This window comes from Epinephelus moara, chromosome 10 (assembly GCF_006386435.1).
Source record: "Epinephelus moara isolate mb chromosome 10, YSFRI_EMoa_1.0, whole genome shotgun sequence".
NCBI lineage: Eukaryota > Metazoa > Chordata > Actinopteri > Perciformes > Serranidae > Epinephelus > Epinephelus moara.
In genome coordinates, this window is record NC_065515.1 from 17,667,788 (window position 1) to 17,690,300 (window position 22,513).

The window sequence follows — 22,513 nt, forward strand, 5'->3', positions numbered from 1 at the left end:
CATCTGTAAAATTAACTCTATTCTGAGAGATTAAAACAATTTTAAAAGACTGAAAACAATGTTTATATTTTTAATCTTTTATTATTATTTTGAATGGTCAATGCCAAAATTAATTGGACAGTCCTACTGATATCTTGATTTAAAATGTTGCTTGGTTTTAAAAATGGGCAGATATTCAATTAGATGTGTTGTGCAGCTTAGTGTTTCAAGGCCTTAATGGTTTTTGTTTGGATGGAGTGTGTCAAGTGGCATCCACATGAATGCCAGAACCCAAGGTTTGCCAGCAGAACATCGCATTGTAACGAGATGGTCAGTGTTACTCACTTAATCTGCCAGTGGCTGATCAGTTTGTGTGTGCATATATATATATATACATATATTCATTCAATTTATTCATTCTGCAATGACTGTCCTCCACAAATTGCTATTATCTTATTTTACACCTTATATACGTATGTTATGTTTCATCCCTATATTTGAAGTTACACAATTCTATCTCTTAGACCGGGAAGGTTAGTTAGCTACACAGTTAGGTTGGCACACAGCTGTTTTACTTTTGACAGTCACAGAAACAAAATATTTACATAAAAACCTTTACTCATCTACATGTTAATAAATCTGAAAATTACTAACTTTTTCTGTGAGGGCAGCATTTCAGTTTTATAGTATCGCAAGTAAAAGAAAGGCCTATTACAGAACTAGGTTAGATGGGAATACTGGAAAAGTGTCCAAGATAACAGACAAATAAATCAGCTACATTTTGATATAAGATTAGGAGATCTGTGCTGAGTGATGGTAGTTGACATAATTTCATCACAAAGTTGGGTCAAATGTGAGTGGGGTTAATTTCATCACAAAGTTGGGTCAAATGTGAGTGGGGTTGATTGGCACATGGTCCAACCAACTGTAAAATTAACAGCTGTAATTGTAACTCTATTCTGAGAGATTAAAACAATTTTAAAAGACTGAAAACAATCTTTATTTTTAATTATTGTTTTTAATGGTCTATGCCAAAATTAATTGGACAGTCCTACTGAAATATTGCTTAAAAAGTTGTTTGGTTTTAAAAATGGGCAGATATAAATTAAATGTTCATGTTTTTGGTTTCTTTTTTTTTAATTAAATGTTTGTTTATAGCTTAACCTTTCAATTGTTGCTGATTAGAATAAGATAAATTATGCTACTGAAAATTGGTAGAGAGTAAAAAGTGCACCAACCAGCCCTGGTCTCCACCTGTTCTTTCTATATTTACTTATGAATGCTAATAAACTCCCATTTAAGATTTTCGTTGCCAGTGACTGCTTCTCTGTAATTGATGTGCATATGACAATAAATAACTTGAACTTGAAATACTCGCCCATTTTTGTCTATAGAGATTGTCAGTCCGAGTCAGCACCCAAAACACACATTACTAGATGACTTTAAATGTTGCGTATGAATATAACATTTTAATTTCTGTTTTTAAATCCAAACCCTTTCTTGTAGCTGTTTTACAGTGGGTGTAATTTAAGTGAGCGCCGCCCTTCCTCCTCCTCACCACTAGGTGTCCCCATATTTTCATTGACCGCCGGAACGCACTCACTTCCGGTTCCCGTTAGTGGGCACACGCACAGGAAGCCAGCGCCACACACGTGAAAAAATTAGGAAAACAGATAGCTGACACAAGATGGACATCACAGAGGTCCCCGTTAGTCAGGACAACAAAGGTAAGAAAAAGAAGAATAAGACGCCAAAGAAGAAGAAGAGTGTGAGTCAGGAGGGAGATGGAGGTGGAGAAGGCGGCGGAGTTGAGACGAAGGAGGAGAAGATGGAGACGAGCGAGCCAGCAGCAGCTGCCTTTCCCCCCACCTTCAGTGTGTCCGAAATCAAGAACAAACAGCGAAGACATCTCATGTTCATGAAACTCAAGCAGGAGAAGAGAAAGGTAACGACAGATGAACCCTTTAGCTAGAGCTCTCATGTAGCAAGGAAGCTACACTTAGCTTAGCTGCCAGTTTATTAGGGACACATAGCCAAAAGCTAAGGCAGGCTGATACAACAGTTCTGCCATAAATCCTACTGTCATGACGGTATTAAAGTTCAATACTGGTTGAAACTATGTTTTTAAGAGGTGTCAAGGCTTTGGTGTTTCTAATATGTATAATAATTATAATAATGGTAATAATGCATTTTAGTTTTAGGCGAATTTCAGAACACCTTTCAAGACACAGTTTAAAAAACAAGCAGCAATGTGTCCATAGCTATATCAAACAGTTATGTAATATACATTAAAAGTTAATAAAATGGATAGACAAAAATCATCATTAGAAACATTAGGTATAAAATCATCATCATCAGTGCAGGTCACCATTAAGTCAGATGGAATATGCCAACTTGAAAAGGTGTGTCATGATTTAGTCCTTTCTCATCAGTGGTGAAAGGTAACTTAAGTACTTTTACTCCTGCACTGTACTTAAGTAATTAAAACTAGTCATAAGAAAGATAGCTGTACTTTTGCACTACAACGTTAATTTTTAAAGATACAACTATTCCTCACTTTGTGGATCATGATCTTTACGCACATTATATTTGATCTGCATATTCCATGCATAGTTTTAGGGCTGCAGCTGACAGGTATTTTCATTGTTGATTGACCAATTTCAATTATGTTTTCCATAAAATCCATTCATCCCATAGTTTATAAAGAATCAGAACCCAAGATGACGTCTTCATGTCGCTTGTTTAGTCTTGCCAACAGTCTAAGACCCCACAATATTTATTTTATAAAGACATAACAATGCCATAAGCAGAAAAGCATCACATTTGAGAAGCTGCAACCAAAAGATATTTGCATTTATGCCTGATAATTAACTATTATTGTCACATACATATTCTGTCATATATTAGCATATATGTTATATGTATATATTATCAAAATACTATTATTAGTATCATAATATTATTGCTTAAATGTTATTGTAGCTGTTGTCATCACTGTCTGCCCTGCATCTACCTCTGTCTCTCCCTCTCTTTATGTCTCATTTTGTCATATGGATTACTATAAATTTATTATGTTGATCTCTTCTGTACACGACATTTATTGCACCCTGTCTGTCCTGAGAGGGGGATCCCTCCTCAGTTGGTCTTCCTGAGGTTTCTACCATTTTGTTTCCCTGTTAAAAGTTTTGTAACGGCTGTGAGGGATGTTGTATGTTGTAAAGCCCGCTGAGGCAAACTGTGATTTGTGATATTGGGCTTTATAAATAAAATTAAATTGAGCCGAAACTTAAACTATTAAACTTATCGCAGAGTAATTTTATATTGAGCAACATATCAATTGGCCGGCTAGCCATTGCAGTTCTTTTTCGTTTATTTCGTGCTATCATCTTTGGTTCTGGGAACATTTTGTAGACTAAAAGGCTTATCAATCAAGAAAGTAATCTGCACTGCAGACGAATTGATAATGATATATTTCTTGACGTCTTTGTTAAATCAAAGCTTTTCTAACACAGACAATAGATTTTTACTCAAACTAAACTCACTGTATTGGTCTCACCAGCAGCCCAAAAATCCAAAGCATTCAATATAAAGATAAATAGAGCAACTTGTGTAACACCTGTTTAACTGGAACCAGAAATTGTTTAGTAGTTTTATTTTTAAAGAGAAAGAGATAAAGGGAAGTCTATTAATAAATTGATTAACTTTAAGTGCAGCAGTAAATATAAATTACCAGTACCCTTTGCCTGGAATTTTCATGTTTTCTCTGCCGTCACATTTCATTTCAGCAAAAGATGCAGCTGAAGAAAAAGAAGAAAAAAGAAAGGGACGCTTTAGGCGACAAGGTGAGTTTCTTTTCTCTGCCATGTCTCAGATGTTGCAGTAATCAATCAAAGACAGAGACAGTTTATTAAGTGGCATCTAGAAGGATGGATTTTACCATTTAACAAGGTAGAGCTATCTTGGGCATTCATTTTTTATTCTGTCCCCAATGAAGGCACCACCAAAAGAGGTCCCAAAGACGATAGAAAACCAGAGGGTGTACGACGAGACAACAGTTGACCCAGAAGATGAAGAGGTATGGCTGAGCTTGTTCAGACAATCTCACGTTATAGTTGTAATGAATTTGCATTAATGTGTGTGTGTGTGTCTCCTGTTGCGTGTAGATTGCATTTGACGAGGGAACTGATGAATTTTCCGCCTACTTCAACGGGCTGACAAACCCCAAAGTGCTCATCACAACATCAGACAGACCGAGAGGGGTGAGTGGCTGCTGCTCAGCACAGAGGAAATTGACCTTTACAAGTTATGATGATCTGGTATATTTGGTTATATTTAACTTATATTTAATACTTAGTATAAAACTGTAGGACGCTGTAGGTAATAAAACATTTAGGCTGTTTAACATTCAGTGTGTGTAATTGACATTTTATAGGCGCAGTAGAATTGCCCTGATGTGGTGAGTTGGAGTCTGCTGAGGCTTCTACTCACCAATGCTGTTCGATCAACACATTAATTGTTGTCTGGTGTTTGTCTTGTAGAGGACTGTGAGGTTTTGTGAGCAGCTGGCCACAGTAATCCCGAATGCGCACGTGTACTACAGAAGAGGTTTGGCCCTGAAGAGGGTCATTCCTCAGTGTGTCGCCAGAAACTTCACCTACCTCATGGTCATCAACGAGGATCGCAAAGTGCCCAGTATCCTTAAAGGCAGCTGTGTCAGGAGAGGATAGGATGATGTGTGATGCTCTATGCTGCTATTCAGTATTTATTTACTTTGCTGTAATTTAGATAAAGAAGTGAATTCTGTTTAAAACCTTTTTGATGTCAGCTCCCTTAACGGTGACTTTTAAGATGGTTTGGTTCTTTGTCATCTACCTGAAGGGCCGACTGCACACTTCAGGGTCAGCAGTGTTCGACTACGCAAGGAGATGAAGGCAAGTTGATCAATTCTAACTCTTTACTGTGTCTCTGTTTTGATTAAATAGGACATATTTAATACCATGACAATAACAATGGGTTTATATAGCATCTTACTGAAATAGAGTTAGAGGAAGATAATGTACTAAATGAATACATACTAGCTGAGCTAAAGGAAACTGCCGTCCCTCGTCAAAAGTGAAATGTGCCTTTGTAGAGCTTAAGGCTTTCTCTTCTTGTTTACATGTTGTGTTGCATGTATTCAACACAATAGAGACTAGAACAGTGCACTCAGTACGGTGCAAATCTCCACCAACTGAGGGGCCAACTGAGCTGAGTGTGGCCACTCCAGACATGTCTTGTAATTTAAGCAGATGCACCACTGTATATTTCAGAAGCTAATAAAGATATGCGCTTGATATGTTTTTGATGGCGTGTTGCACAGAGCAGAGGCCTGTACTACGAAGCAGGATTTTAAGTTAGCGAGGTAACTTCGGGTTGGGGTTCAGGTCTGGGTTGTCAGTATTACAAAGCTGGTTCTCTTTACCGGGATAGATCACCATGGTAACTTATGCTGAACAGCTAACCTGCTCCAGAGAAGGTTAACTTCATGGGTATCGAATGATAGCCTGTCAACACCCTGACCTCTGACCAGACAGATCACTGAAGGAAAAAGTATCCATGGACAAAAGTCTGGGGTCTCAGGTAAAAAAAAAAAAGAGTGGCCTATATATTTTTACAGGTCAGTAGATTAATGTGCAGATGCTTCGGTTCAAAATGAGACCAAATTTTACTATGGATGTCAGTTTTAAGCCGTGACAAAGCGTGCCAAAATGTGGCCTACAACAGACAAAGTGAGGTGAGTTGATTTTAGTTGAGCAGATTTCCAGAAAACTTGCGGCCCCGACCAACCCGTTAAGAGGTGTCAGGAATCAGTAGTTAATGGCGGGATAAGACAGTCAAAACTGTTTTTTCGATCACTGTCACCATGAAAGGTCCTTGAGCATAGAGTCATACATGTTCACACAAAATATGAGGCTGATTGGTCCAGTAGTTTGCGAGATTAACTGTAGACAGATTGATTTGGACACACACGACCAAACGCATGATTCCCTCCAGGGTTACACCTGGCAGAGATGATAAAAACACGTAACGTCTTTTTGGAGCAGGTAGTTTACTTTGTGGAACCATTTTCTCACTAACAGCTGTAGTCAGTCCTGTCTTCAAAGTGGATTTGGCAGCTTTGCACATTGTCATAACTCAAGTTATGCTTTGATGTCTTGATGATTAGCCAGTATTTTTCAAGTCGTCCTATTATCATATATCATAGTTTTAGAAATGAAGTCAATGTTTAGCGTCCCCAAGATTAGCTGTATAATCTCATCATGATGGAAGTACTTCCTCTCTGCAGAGACGCGGCAAAGATCCAACGGAGCACTCTCCGGAGGTGATCCTCAACAACTTCACCACACGTCTGGGCCACAGCCTCGGCCGGCTGTTCGCTGCTCTCTTTCCACAAGACCCGCAGTTTGTGGGTCGACAGGTCGCCACCTTCCACAACCAGAGAGACTTCATCTTTTTCAGATTTCACAGGTGACTAACATCAATCTGAATTCTCCTTTTGCCGAAGATGTTCAATAAAGTTTTCCATAAATATAAATGGTATAAAAGTATGAATTAATAAACAGTTCTTTGGATCTGTGAAGGTATATCTTCAAGAACGAGAAGAAAGTTGGTATTCAGGAGCTGGGACCTCGCTTCACCCTCAAACTCCGCTCTCTACAGAAAGGCACCTTTGACTCAAAGTTTGGGGAGTATGAGTGGGTCCATAAGGTGAGTCTCAGTGCTTGCATTTTTCTCCAACTAACAGTAAGCACTTTATTAATAGTCATGTTTGTGTCATGCCACTTGCACAGTATATTGATGCTTACCTAAATTTGCATGCATGTGGTGGACTCATTTGCTGCCAGGTTTGTCAGCCATTCAGAAATGATTGTAAGGCACTTCTGCTACATGTTAAAAGTACTTTTTTAATTTGACTCTAAATAGGAGTAATGTCCCAAGCGTTTCCTGTGAAGCTAAAAAAATACACTCTCTGTTTCCAGCGCCATGAGATGGATGCCTGCAGGCGGAAGTTCCACCTTTGAACACAAAATAACAACCAGCTTTTGTGCTCAGGCAAGGACGACCTTGTTTATCATCCAACATATTACTCATGTTTATGCCTTTGCACAAATGGACTTTCTAGTGGATATCCAGATTCTCTGTGGACTCAGTTAACGTTTGTCCTCTCACCATGATGAGGTTAACTGATGAGTGGATTTTATGAGATCACGTCTCTGAAGATTCACGTTCATGCTGACAATGACCTCTCTAAAGTTGCATCTGTACTGCATTCTGCAGACCAAATGTGGGACAGGAGCCTGTAGCTCCAGGCAAGGACTTCTGCCCTCTCCGTTAGTATGGAGACACCAGAGAGGACATGCAGACTCTCCATGTGAATCCCAGTAACCTGAAAATTCTGATTTGCAAGTGTATGTAATTGTATTGGCAAATGTGCAGTTTCTAAACAATATTATCTCCACAAGTGGGAGCTGTTGTAAGCTTGCCCTTGTCAGAGCATGAAGACGTGCACGTTACATCCTGGTAATGACACAAAGAGCAGTGAACAGTGTCTGGAATTGTCTACAGTGCAGCTGTTTTTGGACGTGACAACACTTCAAAAAATTAATGGATGACAGAGTACACAGATTTCTAAATGTATATACTCATTTTAATAAAACATGTCAGCGAGTTTAAAATGTGGAAACACCATTTATTTATTCTCACAATGAGGCATGAAAAATGTACAGTTCAAAAGGCACATATGTGTGTGTGTTGATATGGATTAGTTACTTCTAAGCAAGTAGGTTAAGACATTTATGGTGTCACGTGAGCACCTGGAAATGTTTCAGTATGAGATTTTACAAAGGCAAAAGTAAAAAAAAAAAAAAACCCAAAACAAAAAAAAAAAAGTTAAGTTAGTCGCTTGTCTCCAAAGTCCCGAACACTCCTGAGACGATTCCAGTCCACAGCGCAGGTCCTGAAACCCATTTCCACAAGGCACCACAATGTCCACACCTGCAGACATGTTACATGAATTAGTCAGACCTAATCAGCGTTGTGATCAGAAGTTACTGCAGCGACTCCAAGCTCCAACAAGTTTAATATAGAGTTTATGGCCTCTTACGTAATGCTTGAGTGGAGCATGTCAACCATTTTCAGGATGTACATGTACACAGATGCACACATTTTTAATTTAATACCAATATCTTGTATCAATATACATAGAGCTGCTTAGTTTTAAGTGTTTTTTTTTTTGCCATAAAGACAGTGATGCTTGTAATCAGTTGCTAATCAAATTCCAAATTGGCCAAATATTGAGAATAGAAATTAATTTAACTGTTAGCTGGTTCTTTCCAACTTGTAAACTGCCGCACTCATCAAATCCACCTGTAAAAGCTCATTATGCAGCCAAGCAGTGCTGAGATACATATAACGCTACTTTATACTCTAGTCAAGATCCAAAATTTTCCAGATGTCATGTAAGGAGTGACAGGAAAATGTGTATAAAATGATACACTAGTTGTGTCAAATATTCCAGTAAGTGCAGCCATAAAAAAAACAATCAAATACCATACTGAAAAAGCTGACAACATATAGTATAAAAGGTCCAGTGTGTATGATTTAGAGGAAGATTTAGAGAAATGCAATGTAATAAATGTGTTTTCTTTAGTGTTTAATCATCTCAAAATAAGAATTGTCGTGTTTTTGTTGCTTTAGAATGAGCTGTTTATATCTACATATGGAGCGGGTCCTTGTCAACAGCTATCATGCTACACGGCCATGTTTCTACAGTAGCCCCATGGGGACAAACCATAGACCTTGCCTTTTTATATCAGCCAATATAGCCCCTATTATCAGCCCCTCTGCGACAAGCGGTGTCGGAAAACAGTCCAGTTATTCTGGAGAGGAAGAGACCTCTGCAGATAATTTGGCTCCCACTAAAAACACTGAACGTCTGGATCTTTATATATCAGAAAAAAAGGTGAGCATACATTAGCAAACACTGGGTGAGCAGTCCATCCGTGACCTGCCAAACAGCGTAGAAGAAACAGTGATTTGTAACGAGAAACTGCTTTACTCAGTGTTTTTACCGGTTTTGATCACCCAGACCATTTGATTTGGAGAGAAGAGACCTCTGAATGATTCGGCTCCAAGTAAAAACCTCCTGAACAGTGAACAATGACAGAATAATAATCAGAAGTTTCAGGTGGTTGCAATCTGCAATCCTCACCGCTAGATGACATCAAACATCATTTCTGTGCCCAGTGGCATGGCAAGGCAGCTTTATTTGTATAGCACACTTCATACACCAGGGCAATTCAAAGTGCTTTAGAGAGTGATAAAATATAAAACATATTAGTAAAGAGAAAAAAGAGAAAATTACTAAATGATTTACAATTGTAAATTTTTTTTTTTTACTAAAATTAAAAGTGAGGTGCAAAGAAAGAAAAAAATATTTAAAATGATTTAAAATTGAGTTAGAAATAAGTTGCAGTCATTACAGTGTGGAGCAAGCAGTGTAAAAACAATGTTTTCAGCCTTGACTTAAAAGTGTTCAGTACAATGTGGACAAGGACAGACTTTAAAGTAATTTAGGAATAAAATCAAGACTTTTAGAGGTTAAAATTGAAGTGAAACACACCGATAGTAGCAGTATTATCTCCCCTTGAAATCCCTTTTAGTTTATAGGGTGTCCACAGGTATCAGACAGTTAAATGTAATACTTTAAAAGACCAGTTCAAGACACCTTTGAACCAAATTTAGGACAGACTTTTGGACAAATTCTGTTTTACTTATTTAGGTAAGCATTGCAGGAAGTAGTATATATGTGGTGTTGTGCAGAGGTGAGTGTTATGGAGGAATATGGTGATTAGAGTGAGTTTGTGTACATTTTGCCAACAGGTAAGTGCAAGTATGAAGATCGACGACAGTATTATAAACTAAGCACAAAAAGTAAGGAAATTTGTGTTTTGACATTTTCTCCACACTTTAACCCTACAATCCAGCTGCCATAGGCAGAATCTGGACTCATCGCTGAACATAACATTCCTGCACATGTTCAGGTTCCAGTGCACATGTTGCCAACACCAGCGCGAACGGGCCTGACGGTGAAGGGCAGTCATTGCAGGCCTCCTGGCAGCCCTATGAGACTGGAGATTGGCTGCGTGCAGTCTGTTCCGGATTGTCTGGGCAGAGAGCCGTCGGCCACATCGTCCTACAAACCTTGACTGCAGATCTGTAAAAGCCTGCCTACGGTTCCTAAGTGCTGACAGGATGATAAAAACGTCTTCTTGGGACACCCAATTCGCGGCCTTCAGTTTGCAGATGGTACTAGGGTTCACTCCAAATAATGCCGCAACTTGGTTTTGCGGGACACCAGCTTGAAGTTGCCCTATCGCACTGGCCCTATCCACATCAGTCAAACATGGCATGTCAATTCTTGGAGCAGACACCAACTGACCACTGTAGCAGGCCCCATGCTCACAGGTGGGTTGGTACCAGAAGCTCAAAACAAGAGTGAATAGCAACAGCAAAAAAAGCTGTTTGGTGTTGGCAGGGAAGATTTGGCAATTTTTTTCATGGGCGCAACCCACATACTCAGCTCTGCTGCTCATCCCACAAATGTGGCACCATTTAAAAAGGGAAATAAATAGGCTTTCCAATGGTAGAGGCATTGTTTCAATAAAGACATAATCTACCAAACACAAACTTCCTTACCTTTTGTGTTTAGTTTTAGTTGAAAGATTTGTAACAATAGAAATGTGGACTTTAACACAGGAAGGCTTCACTTATTTTTACAAAAAGGAATTAAAAATGGATAAATTAGATAAAATGTTTGTAGCAGTGAAGACCTCGCAAATTCAAATTCAAAGACACTGAATTTAAGACATTTTAAAAGGACCTTAAGACACCTTTAGCCTCCCAGCTAACGTTACAGTGAATGGGGTTGTTGTCATCATAGATGGGTGTGATTGAAATCAGCTGTGAAATCAGTGCAAAATGGCCGGAGTTGTAAATTCTTGACACTCACATTAAATGAAATAAACTGAGCTTATTGAGAGAGACATCACCGTGGTACTCACAGAGGCAGAGGGGTCGGTGTGTCGGTGCTATAGGAAGGAGCAGACTTTCTGCGGTCTGAACGGGTTGTTGCTGGACGACATGCCGGTGAGCAGAGGGTCCTGCTGGGCGTTCTGGAGGCAAAACTGCTGCAGGTCCGCCGCGGCCTGGGACACCTGTGGATCAACAACCGAGCCCCGCAAAGTTAGCTGCTGTCTGTGTAACCAACAGCTCTGTAACTTCAATAAAAAGCGGATCCGTTAAGGGACACCATCGGTATTAAACCGAGACGAACCAGCAACAAGTGAAACAACACACGCCCTAAAGAGTAACGATGTTAGCCGTTAACGTTACCTTCACTCTGTTGATGCCAGCTTCAAGGCGTAGCTGTTGGACGACTTTCTTCATCGCTACGATACTCGATGACCCCGACATTGTTAAGATTTTTAGGGACTTTAGTCTTAATAACGACGAGTATAAAACTTTTTTGTGTGTTGGTTGCTAGCTTGCTAATTATTTCTTCCTCATCAATGAGTTTCCGGTTTTCTTTAAAGGAGTGTCCGCTCTGCTGCCTTCAGGGGATGTTCCTACAGTCAATATTATATTTTCTACACTGTTTTTTCCTGAAATTATTTTAGATTAATGTCACCGAATGCCAACACGAATATATAAATGAAGGCAACATATTTTTAGTTGTAAATAACTAATCTATTGACGCTCTGAATTAAGAGAAAATAACTAATAATGTAGTTTTAACATAATTTGTGCTTTGGTAGGTTTAATTGCCATAGGCTGTCTCATACTGTTGCTTTGTTATAGATTTTCGACGTAGTTGATGTCGTCTGATCACTCTAAACATGATCTCAAAAACAGGAGTGGGCTTTTTGGGGAGAACAGACCATAGAAAGCGCGTCGTTTCTCTTTATGTTAACAATTACGACATTTTCCAGTGTACTCGAAAGCAGCATTAAATCAGTTGACATTGTGACCTCTAGTGGTGAAAACGTATCACCACACTCAGACATGATAAACAGTGGACCACAGGAAAACTTCGGTACTATCTCGACATTTGTTATCCATATCATGTGTGGCTTTTATGAAAATGTTTTTTTCTTAAATGCAAAAGCCATGCATTTAGTTAAATAAGCTATGAAACAATCTAAAAAGAAAATGTGGCGTGCTAGTGTTAAGAAAACTAAACCATATCACATGCCACCTTGACTGGAAGAATCGTAATTACAAAAGTATTCGCCCTTTGAAATCAAGACGACATTAAATTAGTACAGAAAGTGAATATACTTGCGTAGCCGATGCAACTTGCAGGACAGTGTCAGCTCTGATGACCACAGATGGGATAAGCTGCTTCTCTCTGCAGCAGTTGTCACCATCAGCACCAGAGCAACCACTGCTGGCACTCTCATAAAAGAAACTTCACTGGGCGACTGACTGTTTGATTGTACCAGATTGTTACTGGACAGTCCACGCCTTCACAGCCCCCCCAAAAAACAAGGCTCCCTGTGAATAAACCCAACGGAAATGTACACTCCTTCAGAGTGTTTCTCTGCTTCTCCTTATGCTGAGCTGGACTGATAATGGAGCTGTCTTGTGAATCAGTGAGATATCCTGACAGGAGACCGACCAGCTGCAAGGTAAGCTGTGGGGAATTAATGCACCATTGCAAGAAATCTTTGTGTACAGGAATTCACAAGATTGACTTAAAGCAAATATAGCAATTTACTGTCACTTGCTCATGATGCTTGGCCTGTATGCATATTGAAATGTGATGCTCTCTGTGTTTTGTGTGTTGAGTTTGTGGAGCTCCATGTGCTGTATGTGCCAGATGACCAGTGGAATGTGAAGCTCAATAAAGTCCCCGCTGAAGCCATAGAGAGCTTCATATCTGCCGGCTTCATCAGGTGAAACTGCTTGAAATGTTTAATTTGATTAAGACATTAAACTCAGATCAGATTACGATGTAGTGATTCAGTGGTATAAAGTATTCCAGTTCCTCTTCTTAGATAAAAATTACATGTTTATTTAGAAATGGAAGTTTAAGTAAAAGTGTTGAAGGTGTCTGAAAGTATATGTATATAAATATATCATGAAATTTGGCACTGTCTAACATTTACATTCTTGATCTGCAAAGTGGCTGTGCAGCTGTCAGATAAAGGCAGTGACAAAAAAAGTACAATATTTGGTGGACTGAAACTTTAAAGTCTCACAATATCCAAAGACTCAGTATCTCAAAGTCTTCAGAGTACAGCACAGCACATGAGTAAATGCATGTTGTTACTTTACACCTGTGTCTTATTTGCTTTTAAAGCTTGATATGATAATTGTGTTGTAATTGAAGCTACTCATAGTTTTTTCTTTAAATTTCAGCAAATACTTATCTTTTCCCCCTGATTTTTATTCACACGTTGGGCTGTAACAGGCAACTAAAATCCACCGAAATTCAGATTACAAACTGTTTTATCCTCGCTTTCTTTTGCGCTGTCACGTTTATTTATTTAACCTTTATCTAACCAGAAAAACCTCTTGAGATTAAAAATCACACAGACACACAGACAACACAGAACAAAAACACAGAATAAAAATGTACAGTTCTAAAACAAGCAATATAAAACACAAAATAAGGTTACTACAAAAAAAAAGTGTGTTAATATATGCGTGAATGGAGAGCATAGCCATTTTCAATTTTTTGCTTAATGTACACACATTATATGCTGGAAGTAGTACATGACACTGCAAACGTAGTGTAGAAACATCTATTATGCTCTTATGATCATATGTTGTGTTACTGTTAAGTAATCGAAAATCTCCTTTTCATCACTTTGATGTCAGAGTTTATCCTGATATCACCCTGAAAACTCTGAGGAGTGAGCTGGGAGCTCTCCTTGGCGCTGAGAGGGGCATCGACAAATTCTCCTTCCTGAAATGTGTGGGGCGCAGTTTGGCACTGGTGAGTGCAGCTGGCTGTTTACTGTGGTTTTCTAGGGCTGGTTTTGTTTCAGCAGGCGGACAGTGGAGAGAAACAATGCAGACAGTTTGATTAACAAGTTCACTATTCAAGCTGTTAACACTAAAGGGTGTAAAGTGTGTGTGAGAGAGAGCGTTTTTACTGCCTTGCCTTTTACAACAACCAAAGTCTTTACTTTTGCAGGTCAAGAGCAAACAGGAGAGGGACCTGAAAGTGAAAACATTCGCTCCACCATATGTATGTAGAATCCATATTTCATATTTACTTTTAACAGTTGGCATGGTGTCATACATCACTAACAAAAAAATATCTGGATAATGTAAGTTTAAGAAGTCCAAAAAATAAATAAATGAATTATAAGCAATAGTAATTCAGGTTTTTAAAGTAACCAAAATGTCTAAAAGCCCCAGTACACTCTTGTGGTCACAGTTGTTACCAAATTGGTCATCTTTATTTGTGTGACCATTAGTTTTCAATTTTGTATTTTTCCCTTAATGTTGTTATGAGTGCAAGTGATTTCCTGTTTGTACTCGTCTAATTTATTTGTCAGCCCCGTAGCGCTGCATTATCCACCAGTTAAGCCCCACTAATGTCTTGCTGTCACTTGTCGTTAGGCCCCTCAGCCGGAGCTTTACCTGCTGCCCAGTGTGGAGAGCGACAGCAGCGTTTGCTCCCAGTCTCTCACCACAGACACCAGCAGCAGCTCCCCAGACCATCAGACCTATTACCACCCTCCGAAGACATGCAGCCTGCCAGCAGGAACAAAGGAGCCTGTTAAATTCCCCCTCATCCCCCAGTGTTCCCATCAGCCACCTCCCACCCCCAGCCTGGAAGAGGAGGAGGAAGAGGAGGAGGAGGAGGAGGAAGAAGAAGAAGAAGAAGAAGATGATGAGGAGCAGAGCTATAGTTCGTCAGAGGCAGCAGGAGAAAATGAAGAGGAGGGTCTCTCTTCCAACAAGTCACAATGGGCAGAGCAGGAATGTTGCCCAAGGAAGCCTCTGAATCAAAGGGCACCACAGCCTGTTTCACAGAGTAAAGGTACAACATATGAAGTTTTGCACTGCAGCAAAGAATGCATTACCTGCTTAGGCTGTACACATTGGCAGCCTGACACTTGTGCAGTTATTCCACGTGATGAAAGTGAAAGTTTCTGTAACTTAAAGGAGCAGTGTGTAAGATTTAGGGGGATTTAGTGGCATCTAGTGGTGAGGACCGAGGATTGCAACCAGCTGAAACTTCTCCCGATTAGGACTCCCTCAGTGTTCTCTGTTTAAGAGGTTTTTACCAGGAGCCAAATTATATGCAGAGGTCTCTTCCTCTTTAAAATAAATGAACCAGGTGATTTAAACCAGTAAAAGTACTGAATAAAGCAGTTCCACATTACAAATCAGAGTTTCTCTGACGCTGTTCACCATGTCGGAAATGGGCCGCTAGCCAGCACCTGCTAATGTGTGCTCACTTTATTTTTGACACAGACATTCAGGAGGTATTTACCGGGAGAATTATCCGCCGTAGTCTTTTCCTCTCCAAAACAAATGGACCAGGGGTCTAATTTCTAAACACTGTGTACGCATATAACAAGGCCCGAAAGAGGCATATGACACTTCCCACGCAAAAGTTATGATCTATAAAAACAGATTTGATAGGAGAAACTTTGACCTGTGCTTATGGTCATTTAGGAGACTGGAAAATGGCGATGCAGATGGTGAATTGTAGAATTTGACAAATATTTTCTGGTGCATGCCATTTTTGGCTTTTGTCCAAACGTACATTTTAAGTATGGATTCTATGCATTGTTTTATGAACGAGACCTCAGGTGATTAAAAAAATTAAAACACACAATGAAGCAGTTTCATGATAAAGAAATCTGTTTTTCTGATGCTCTCATTGTGGAGGGGATGCTAACTATGGTGGCCAACAGGAAAATGGAAATGGCCCTTTCTAGAGCCAGTGTTCGGTTTGTCCTTTTTGAGCTACGGTACAAACATGGTAGTCGAACATGGCAATCTCCGTAGACGACGACCTGCTCCCTATGTAGATATAAATGGCTCATTCTAAGACAATGAAAACACAGCCTTCTCTTCAGGTGACTGTATGCTACAGAAAACATACTTATCATAATACATTCCATTTCTGCCAATATATATACCCCTAGATGCTACAAACTGGACCTTTAAAACAAAGCACTGCTGATATTCACCATGTTTTGGAAGAGATCTTGTCACTTTTGATTCATATCCTTGAGGTAAACATAAAAATGGCAGTTCAGTGTTGTATATCGTACTTCATCTTCATGGAAAATCCCATTTCAGGTAAATGGCAAGAGCACACAAACAAATGATGCATAACAAAGTTTTTATTTGTTTTAATGTGAAAATTCCATTGTCATTTTTTAACCAGGAGCTTTTTGCTGTGGTGGAAAAACTTAGTACATCTGTCACCCATTTTTGGCCCTTTTTGAGACTAATCTTCTGGGTCTCACATTACTGCACTGAGCTCTTCAGCTGCCTTATTTCTACAGCTTTACAACGGTGTGAAGCTGATCTTGGTCAGGTGAAGGAGTCACCAGAGAACGAAGACACCTGCCATCAGAAGCGACAGTACCACAGACAGAACAGAGCTGCCAGAGATTCAGGAGTCACCCAGTCTTTGGAGGACAGAGATTCAGGCTTCTCCCTCACAGATGGGTACTGTGTGCCGTATTTGTACTCTGCAGTCAATACTAGCACTACCACTGCTGGTTGTTCTAACAGCGTGTGTGCTTGCAGGTTCGGGAAATCAAAAGATGCACATGCACTGAGGTCCGTCAGGAATAAACCAACAAGTGGAGTAATGTATAGCTTTTTATATGCGCCAACATTTTTTGACATTATTGTCTCAGTATGTCTTCTTCAGTCTTTGCTCTGAAACCTGTGAGAAAGGTTAAGTTTGAAGGATTTTACAGGGCCTTTAAAACAAGCAGGAAATGTCCAGTTTCTTGGAAGTTTTTGGTGTAATGATTGGTCCACATTCCACTGCCAGCAGGTGGGTGTAGTGGCATGTGTGAGGTCTTTGGAGTGAACAAAAGAACTGGAACAGACAAGTCCATAAAAACCCATTCAAATGAAGAGTCATGTTGTTGTGTTTATTGCTTGTTTTAAGGTGGCGGAGAGCGCGGCTGTGTTGTCTCGGGCTGTTGGGCTCACCTCTCAGGACTTGGCCGTGGTCACTCAAAAAACAACTGCCTCTGCTGTCTTTCACACAAACAGTAAGCTGTCACTTTGGCCACACACCAAAGATTAATTGAGCGTAGCATTAGTTCAAGCAGGACATGATGTCAAGCTCAGCTCACATCCCAGCTACATCTTTGCTGCTGCTCTCCCTGCCTCAGGCTTTCCTCGTTTGCACGTGGAAGGGCAGAGAAGTGTGTTCTCTCTGTCTTAAGGCTTTCCACGCAGGTGCATGAAAGGGCAGGGAGGTTTGCTCTCTCTGCCTCAGACTTTCCTCATTTGCACGTGAAAGGAAAGGCTAAGAGGCCCCACAACAGAGCCATACCGCCAAATATAGTACTGCAAATAGAAATAAAGTTTTCTTTGACTAAAGTGGTCCTGACTGAAATGACATTACTTTGGTTAAAATAACTAACACGGTTTGTTTCTGTTAGGAGAGGAACTGATCGAGGAAATCAAGCTGGTGAGGGAGGAGAGAAAGCAGCTGGAGTGGACGAGGCAAGAGTTGCTGAGGAAGGGGAAAGATTTGTTGGCGCAAAACAGACACCGCAGGAACCAAGGTGAGCAACAAAATACGGTTTAATAAAAAGCTAACATCTTACAACGATTTAAGGTAAACCACGCAGGATTGTCAGTTACTGTCTAAAAACACACTCGCCAGCCAAAGTGCAATTAAAAGCCAACATCAGATTTTCCTCACTATATTTGCGTTTTTTCAGAGCTGTCTCTTGGAGGCCTGCTGCTTATGGTCTGACACCTGGTCATTACCGTTTTATAAAGCGCCAAACTCACCTGAGGGCTGTGGTACACACACATAAACGTCCCAAACACAGAAAATAAAAAGAAAATATAAAAAATATAGGCAGAGGGCACTTCCACACACTTCTAATGGGTCATAAGTGATGATAGTATATCTTGAAGTTTGCCCGCAGTTTGTGAACCTAAGAACATAATTGTTTCTTGTGTGCTTTAACAAACCTGCAACATATTACTATTTCAAAGTTAAAACTGGCAGCATTGGCGGCACGTTGGTGCAGTGGTTAGCATTGTCACCTCACAGCAAGAGGCCTCTGGTTTGAACCCAGGGGTGGGGGAGCCCTTCTGTGCAGAGTTTGCATGTTCTCCCCGTGTCAGCGTGGGTTTTCTCCGGGTTCTCGGGCTTCCTCCCACAGTCCAAAGACATGCAGGTAAATTGGTGACTCTAAATTGCCCGTAGGTGTGAATGGTTGTCTGTCTCTATGTGTCAGCCCTGTGATAGTCTGGTGACCTGTCCAGGGTGTACCCTGCCTCTCGCCCAGTGTCAGCTGGGATAGGCTCCAGCCCCCCTGCAACCCCCAACAGGATAAGCGGTTGTGGAAATTAATGAATGAATATTGACTTTTAAGGATAAATACTCGTACAAGAGCTTTGCTTTATAGCTAATGCAGAGTTGTAGAAGACTTAACCCCTGTTGTTTTAACTGTAGCTGTCAGTAAGTTTAAGAAAAAGTAAAATTATAATTCCTATATTTTTGGATAGAGGGTCAAATTTGTCAAAAGTTACTTAACTCTACTGTTGCTGTTTTGTTTGTTTTCAACATTAAGCACGTGACAGTTGGAAGAAGAAATATTTTGAAACCAAGAAGGCCACTGCACCGTTGGAGGAAAATCTGAGAAACTTACGACAAGAGTTGGAGACATTTTACAACAAACTCCTGCACCAGCTCCAGGCCAGAGATAACCGAGGGAAACCAAGACGACATGGCAGATCTTCCATAAAGGTAAAATCACATTGAGCTGCTGTATGTCTGTTTCTGACTTTTATCGATAAGAAGGCAAAAATAATTAATAACTCAGAAGATTCCTTAACTTTATTCGTAAATAGACTGAGTCCAAATATAGTATAGTTCCCAAACAATTGGATACTTTGAAGTGGCAATATACTACCATACTTCTACTATAACTGACTTGTGGCAGAAAAAAAACTATAAAAGGAATTGACTGATTTGGAAAATCATGAATTTCAGAACGAGCTCATCATTCAGATCATGACAGAGAGCCATGAGATCGACAACCTGAAGAGGAAGATAGAGGATGCCAAGATGAAGCTGGTGACGGAGATAAAGGTAATTTTTTATGAATCTATCCAAATACCTGTATAACAGAAGTAGCTCTTGTTGTACAACTAAGGAAGCTGAGAACTAGTTGGTCAACAGGCATATTTAAAAAACACACTGATTATCCTTTTCAACATCCTACAAATATTATGTGTTAACATACTGTGCTATAAAGACATACATTGTCAGGACTACAGAGCAAATCAGCACATTTGAACAGTAAATATAAAATTATTTGAATGAAAAAATGATTAATTTTATCTTTACATTTAATGTTAAAGGGGGTCTTTTGTTAAGGCATGATGGTCTCATAGCAGTAGTGGAAGATGTATTTAGATCATTTACTTAAGTAAAAGTCATAATACCACACTGTGAAAATACTTTACTGGAAGTAAAGGTCCTGCATTCAAAAAATTTCTATCTATCTAAAAGCATTATAAATTATGTTTTTGGATCAATGCTTCTGCTGTGTTACTCTGTTTTGCATTTTACTGCCGTAAATGTTTAAGGTTGAGCTCATTTTAACTCCTTTATATACTGCTGGGTAGTTTAATGTTCTATAATATCATCATATGTTTGTAGCATCATTGTCTTGTGAGAACCACATATCTGTAAAAGTCAGTGTTTCATAAGCTCAGAAAAACAGCGGTTTTCAGCTTTGCGATGATGCATTTTCCAGCTGATCCATTTAGTTTTTTACCAGTTTATTTAGGTTAAGTAGTTCAAGAAACAAGTCCTTTCAAAAAATGAGATGATATATTGATGGATACATGGCTTTTTACTGGACCGAAAGTGTGTGAAGAAATTGTTATATTAATAGGAACTAGTAACTAAAGCTGTCATGCAGATGTAGTGAAGTAAAAAGTACATTTGCTCTGAGATTTAAAAGTATAAAGTTCCTTTAAAATGTAAATACTTACAGCAAAGTACAAGTATTTTGAATTTGTACTTAAAGATACGGTTGGTAACTTTTATGAAAATAAATTTGTGTTATATTTGCTGAAACTGTCACATGTCCCTTCACCCATCCTGCCTCTAAGAACAGCCAATCGGAGCTGAGGAGTCCCTAACACAGCTGTCAGTTATGTCAATTGCTCCGTGTACTGCAGCCAAACTGTCAAACAAGGCAGCACCGATCAAATATAAATCAAGTTTCTGTTTCTGCATTGCCTTTTTCTCACCTCAAATGTTTTTAGAAACATATTTTAGTGTACTGTTTAGCTGTAAAATGAGAAAGTTGGTCTGTCTGGTGGGTGGTGCTTAGTGCTTCCATTTGACTGTATTTAACTTGTCAGCCAGGTCACAAACTTTCTCATTTACAGCTAAACAGTACACTAAAATATGTTTCTAAAACATTTGAGGGGAGAAATAGAATAGAATAGAATCTTGATTCATAAATGATAAGCGCTGCCTAGTTTGACAGTCTGACTGCAGTTCACGAAGCCAGTGACATTACTGACTCCTCGGCTCTGATTGGTTCAAATGTGAAACAAGCTGGTTTTTTTTATTAAAGTTACCAACTGTAGCTTTAAGTACAGTACTTGAGTAAATGTACTACATTACATTCCACCACTGCCTAATAGCTGGTGTGCCATCTGGTGTATCGTATTAACAACCTGTTTTTTTTGTTGTTTGTTTTTAATGAATGGCTGCATAGTTGAGGAAACAGGCTGCCACAGAGCTGAGGGCCCTGAAGGCTGAGCTGGCCCAGAAGAAGAGCCAGTCCTCTCACCCCGGTCCCACAGCCTCTCTGGGCTTTGGAAATACCACACGGGAAAGACCTCAAGCTCAAAGCACCTCCATCTAACTTTGAACAAAACTGTTCTCTGGCCTTAACTTTGCTGGGACAGCATTAGATCTTGATGTTATACAGCTGTACTTTCTACATATCTTACTACTTTGTACCAGAGTTTTGTATTTTTGCGCTGTTGCTTTTTCTGCATTTTATTATTACTTCATGTTTGATGTGATCTGATTTATTCACAATGTTAATTCTGTTGACTTCTCAGATTTCTCAGGTGCTGTAATCTTGTTAGGAAGGAAACTCAAATGTTTAGCTGGTTATGTAACTTCAGTAATTTGCAGATTCATCAGAAAATGTTTATTTATGAAAAGCATAAAGTGCAAAGATCTCAGTAAGCCCAGTATCGGTCAGACAAAATTACTGTTGGTGTCACATTAAAAAGATTGGTTGTCTTTTTTTTTTCAGAGAACCACAGTTATTTCAGTTTGCACAGAGGAATGTCAGACGTCACCACATTCAATAACAACAGCAGTAAAAGACACAGTAAAATCTTAAGTGCAAGTATGCATCCTTGAACAGGAGGAGGCCACACCCCATTACTGCTACAAAGGGATACATTGACTTAGCAACAATCAGGAGGGGTGATGGAAATTTCTGCAGCAGTGTTAAGTGTATCCCAGCTAGCATCCTAAGAGTGCATTCCACATCATCGCAGACTGCTGCCTGGCGACTGGTTCATCGCTGTAGTCTAGGATGTTGCCATTCCACATGCCAATGCCTCTCAAACCCTTAGATTTCACCGATTCCGCCTTGGGACAAATACTCTGTGGGTCATCGTACCAAACCTGATGCATCTGTCCTTGCAGATCCTGTGGAAAAACAGGGTATATGAAGAAATCCTGAAATTAAATTTAATTCCTTTTAAGACCCTTTCCATAAAATTTTAAGACCTCATGGCAACTGTCATAGTAATAGGATGTCATAAAAAAATCAATACCATAGTATAAGATAAAAAATGTCATTGTATATTATAACAGCTGTCATAAAAAAAGTCATTTAAAGTCAGAATGTAGTATGTCATAAAAAGGTGTCAAAAAAGCCATAGTATAGTATGTCATCAAAACGTCATAGTATAGTATGATGTCAAAAATCCCGAAAAAAGGTCATGATTAAGTATGTCGTCAAAATTGCGAAAAAAAAAGTCATAGTATAGTATGTCGTCAAAAACTGCATCAAAACGTCATAGTATAGTATGATGTCAAAAATCCCAAAAAAAGGTCATGATAAAGTATGTCGTCAAAATTGCGAAAAAAAGTCATAGTATAGTATGTCGTCAAAAATTGCATCAAAACGTCATAGTATAGTATGATGTCAAAAATCCCAAAAAAAGGTCATGATAAAGTATGTCGTCAAAATTGCGAAAAAAA

At 39.4% G+C, this 22,513-nt stretch overlaps 4 protein-coding genes across 4 annotated transcripts in view; 2 read left to right on the forward strand and 2 right to left on the reverse strand.

Annotated features, from left to right (window-relative positions):
* The first annotated feature begins 1,586 nt into the window (after positions 1-1,586).
* rpf1 (ribosome production factor 1 homolog) lies at positions 1,587-7,694 on the forward strand. The gene is made up of 9 exons (XM_050054211.1): positions 1,587-1,924; positions 3,765-3,821; positions 3,974-4,054; positions 4,143-4,238; positions 4,518-4,671; positions 4,828-4,910; positions 6,305-6,486; positions 6,600-6,726; positions 6,999-7,694. The coding sequence occupies exons 1-9, from the start codon at positions 1,667-1,669 to the stop codon at positions 7,038-7,040; spliced, it is 1,080 nt and encodes a 359-aa protein (XP_049910168.1). The 5' UTR covers positions 1,587-1,666; the 3' UTR covers positions 7,041-7,694.
* LOC126396272 (guanine nucleotide-binding protein G(I)/G(S)/G(O) subunit gamma-5) lies at positions 7,688-11,621 on the reverse strand. The gene is made up of 3 exons (XM_050054212.1): positions 11,413-11,621; positions 11,082-11,234; positions 7,688-8,013 (listed from the first exon to the last, which is right to left on the reverse strand). The coding sequence occupies exons 1-2, from the start codon at positions 11,491-11,493 to the stop codon at positions 11,109-11,111; spliced, it is 207 nt and encodes a 68-aa protein (XP_049910169.1). The 5' UTR covers positions 11,494-11,621; the 3' UTR covers positions 7,688-8,013; positions 11,082-11,108.
* A 160-nt stretch (positions 11,622-11,781) lies between these two features.
* Positions 11,782-21,731, forward strand: spata1 (spermatogenesis associated 1). The gene is made up of 12 exons (XM_050054209.1): positions 11,782-12,707; positions 12,868-12,974; positions 13,903-14,020; positions 14,222-14,275; positions 14,653-15,076; positions 16,560-16,725; positions 16,807-16,867; positions 17,180-17,285; positions 17,682-17,807; positions 18,831-19,006; positions 19,253-19,351; positions 21,000-21,731. The coding sequence occupies exons 1-12, from the start codon at positions 12,651-12,653 to the stop codon at positions 21,147-21,149; spliced, it is 1,644 nt and encodes a 547-aa protein (XP_049910166.1). The 5' UTR covers positions 11,782-12,650; the 3' UTR covers positions 21,150-21,731.
* The window catches only part of ctbs (chitobiase, di-N-acetyl-), a 14,555-nt gene continuing 13,470 nt past the window's right edge, over positions 21,429-22,513 (reverse strand). Inside the window, exon 7 of the mRNA XM_050054210.1 lies at positions 21,429-21,955. Coding sequence (XP_049910167.1) covers positions 21,767-21,955 — 189 coding nt within the window. The 3' untranslated portion in view covers positions 21,429-21,766. The remainder of the gene's footprint in view (positions 21,956-22,513) is intronic.

Bases quoted from the DNA above. Each gene is read 5' to 3' on its own strand.
- spata1 (XM_050054209.1), top strand. From the start codon at position 12,651: ATGGAGCTGTCTTGTGAATCAGTGAGATATCCTGACAGGAGACCGACC. The intron at 15,077-16,559 runs GTACAACATATG...TTATTTCTACAG, and splicing joins GCCTGTTTCACAGAGTAAAG to CTTTACAACGGTGTGAAGCT. The intron at 17,286-17,681 runs GTAAGCTGTCAC...TGTTTCTGTTAG, and splicing joins TGCTGTCTTTCACACAAACA to GAGAGGAACTGATCGAGGAA.
- rpf1 (XM_050054211.1), top strand. From the start codon at position 1,667: ATGGACATCACAGAGGTCCCCGTTAGTCAGGACAACAAAGGTAAGAAA. The intron at 4,055-4,142 runs GTATGGCTGAGC...TGTTGCGTGTAG, and splicing joins TTGACCCAGAAGATGAAGAG to ATTGCATTTGACGAGGGAAC. The intron at 4,239-4,517 runs GTGAGTGGCTGC...TTTGTCTTGTAG, and splicing joins CATCAGACAGACCGAGAGGG to AGGACTGTGAGGTTTTGTGA.
- LOC126396272 (XM_050054212.1), bottom strand. From the start codon at position 11,493: ATGTCGGGGTCATCGAGTATCGTAGCGATGAAGAAAGTCGTCCAACAG. The intron at 11,235-11,412 runs GTAACGTTAACG...GTTGATCCACAG, and splicing joins CTGGCATCAACAGAGTGAAG to GTGTCCCAGGCCGCGGCGGA.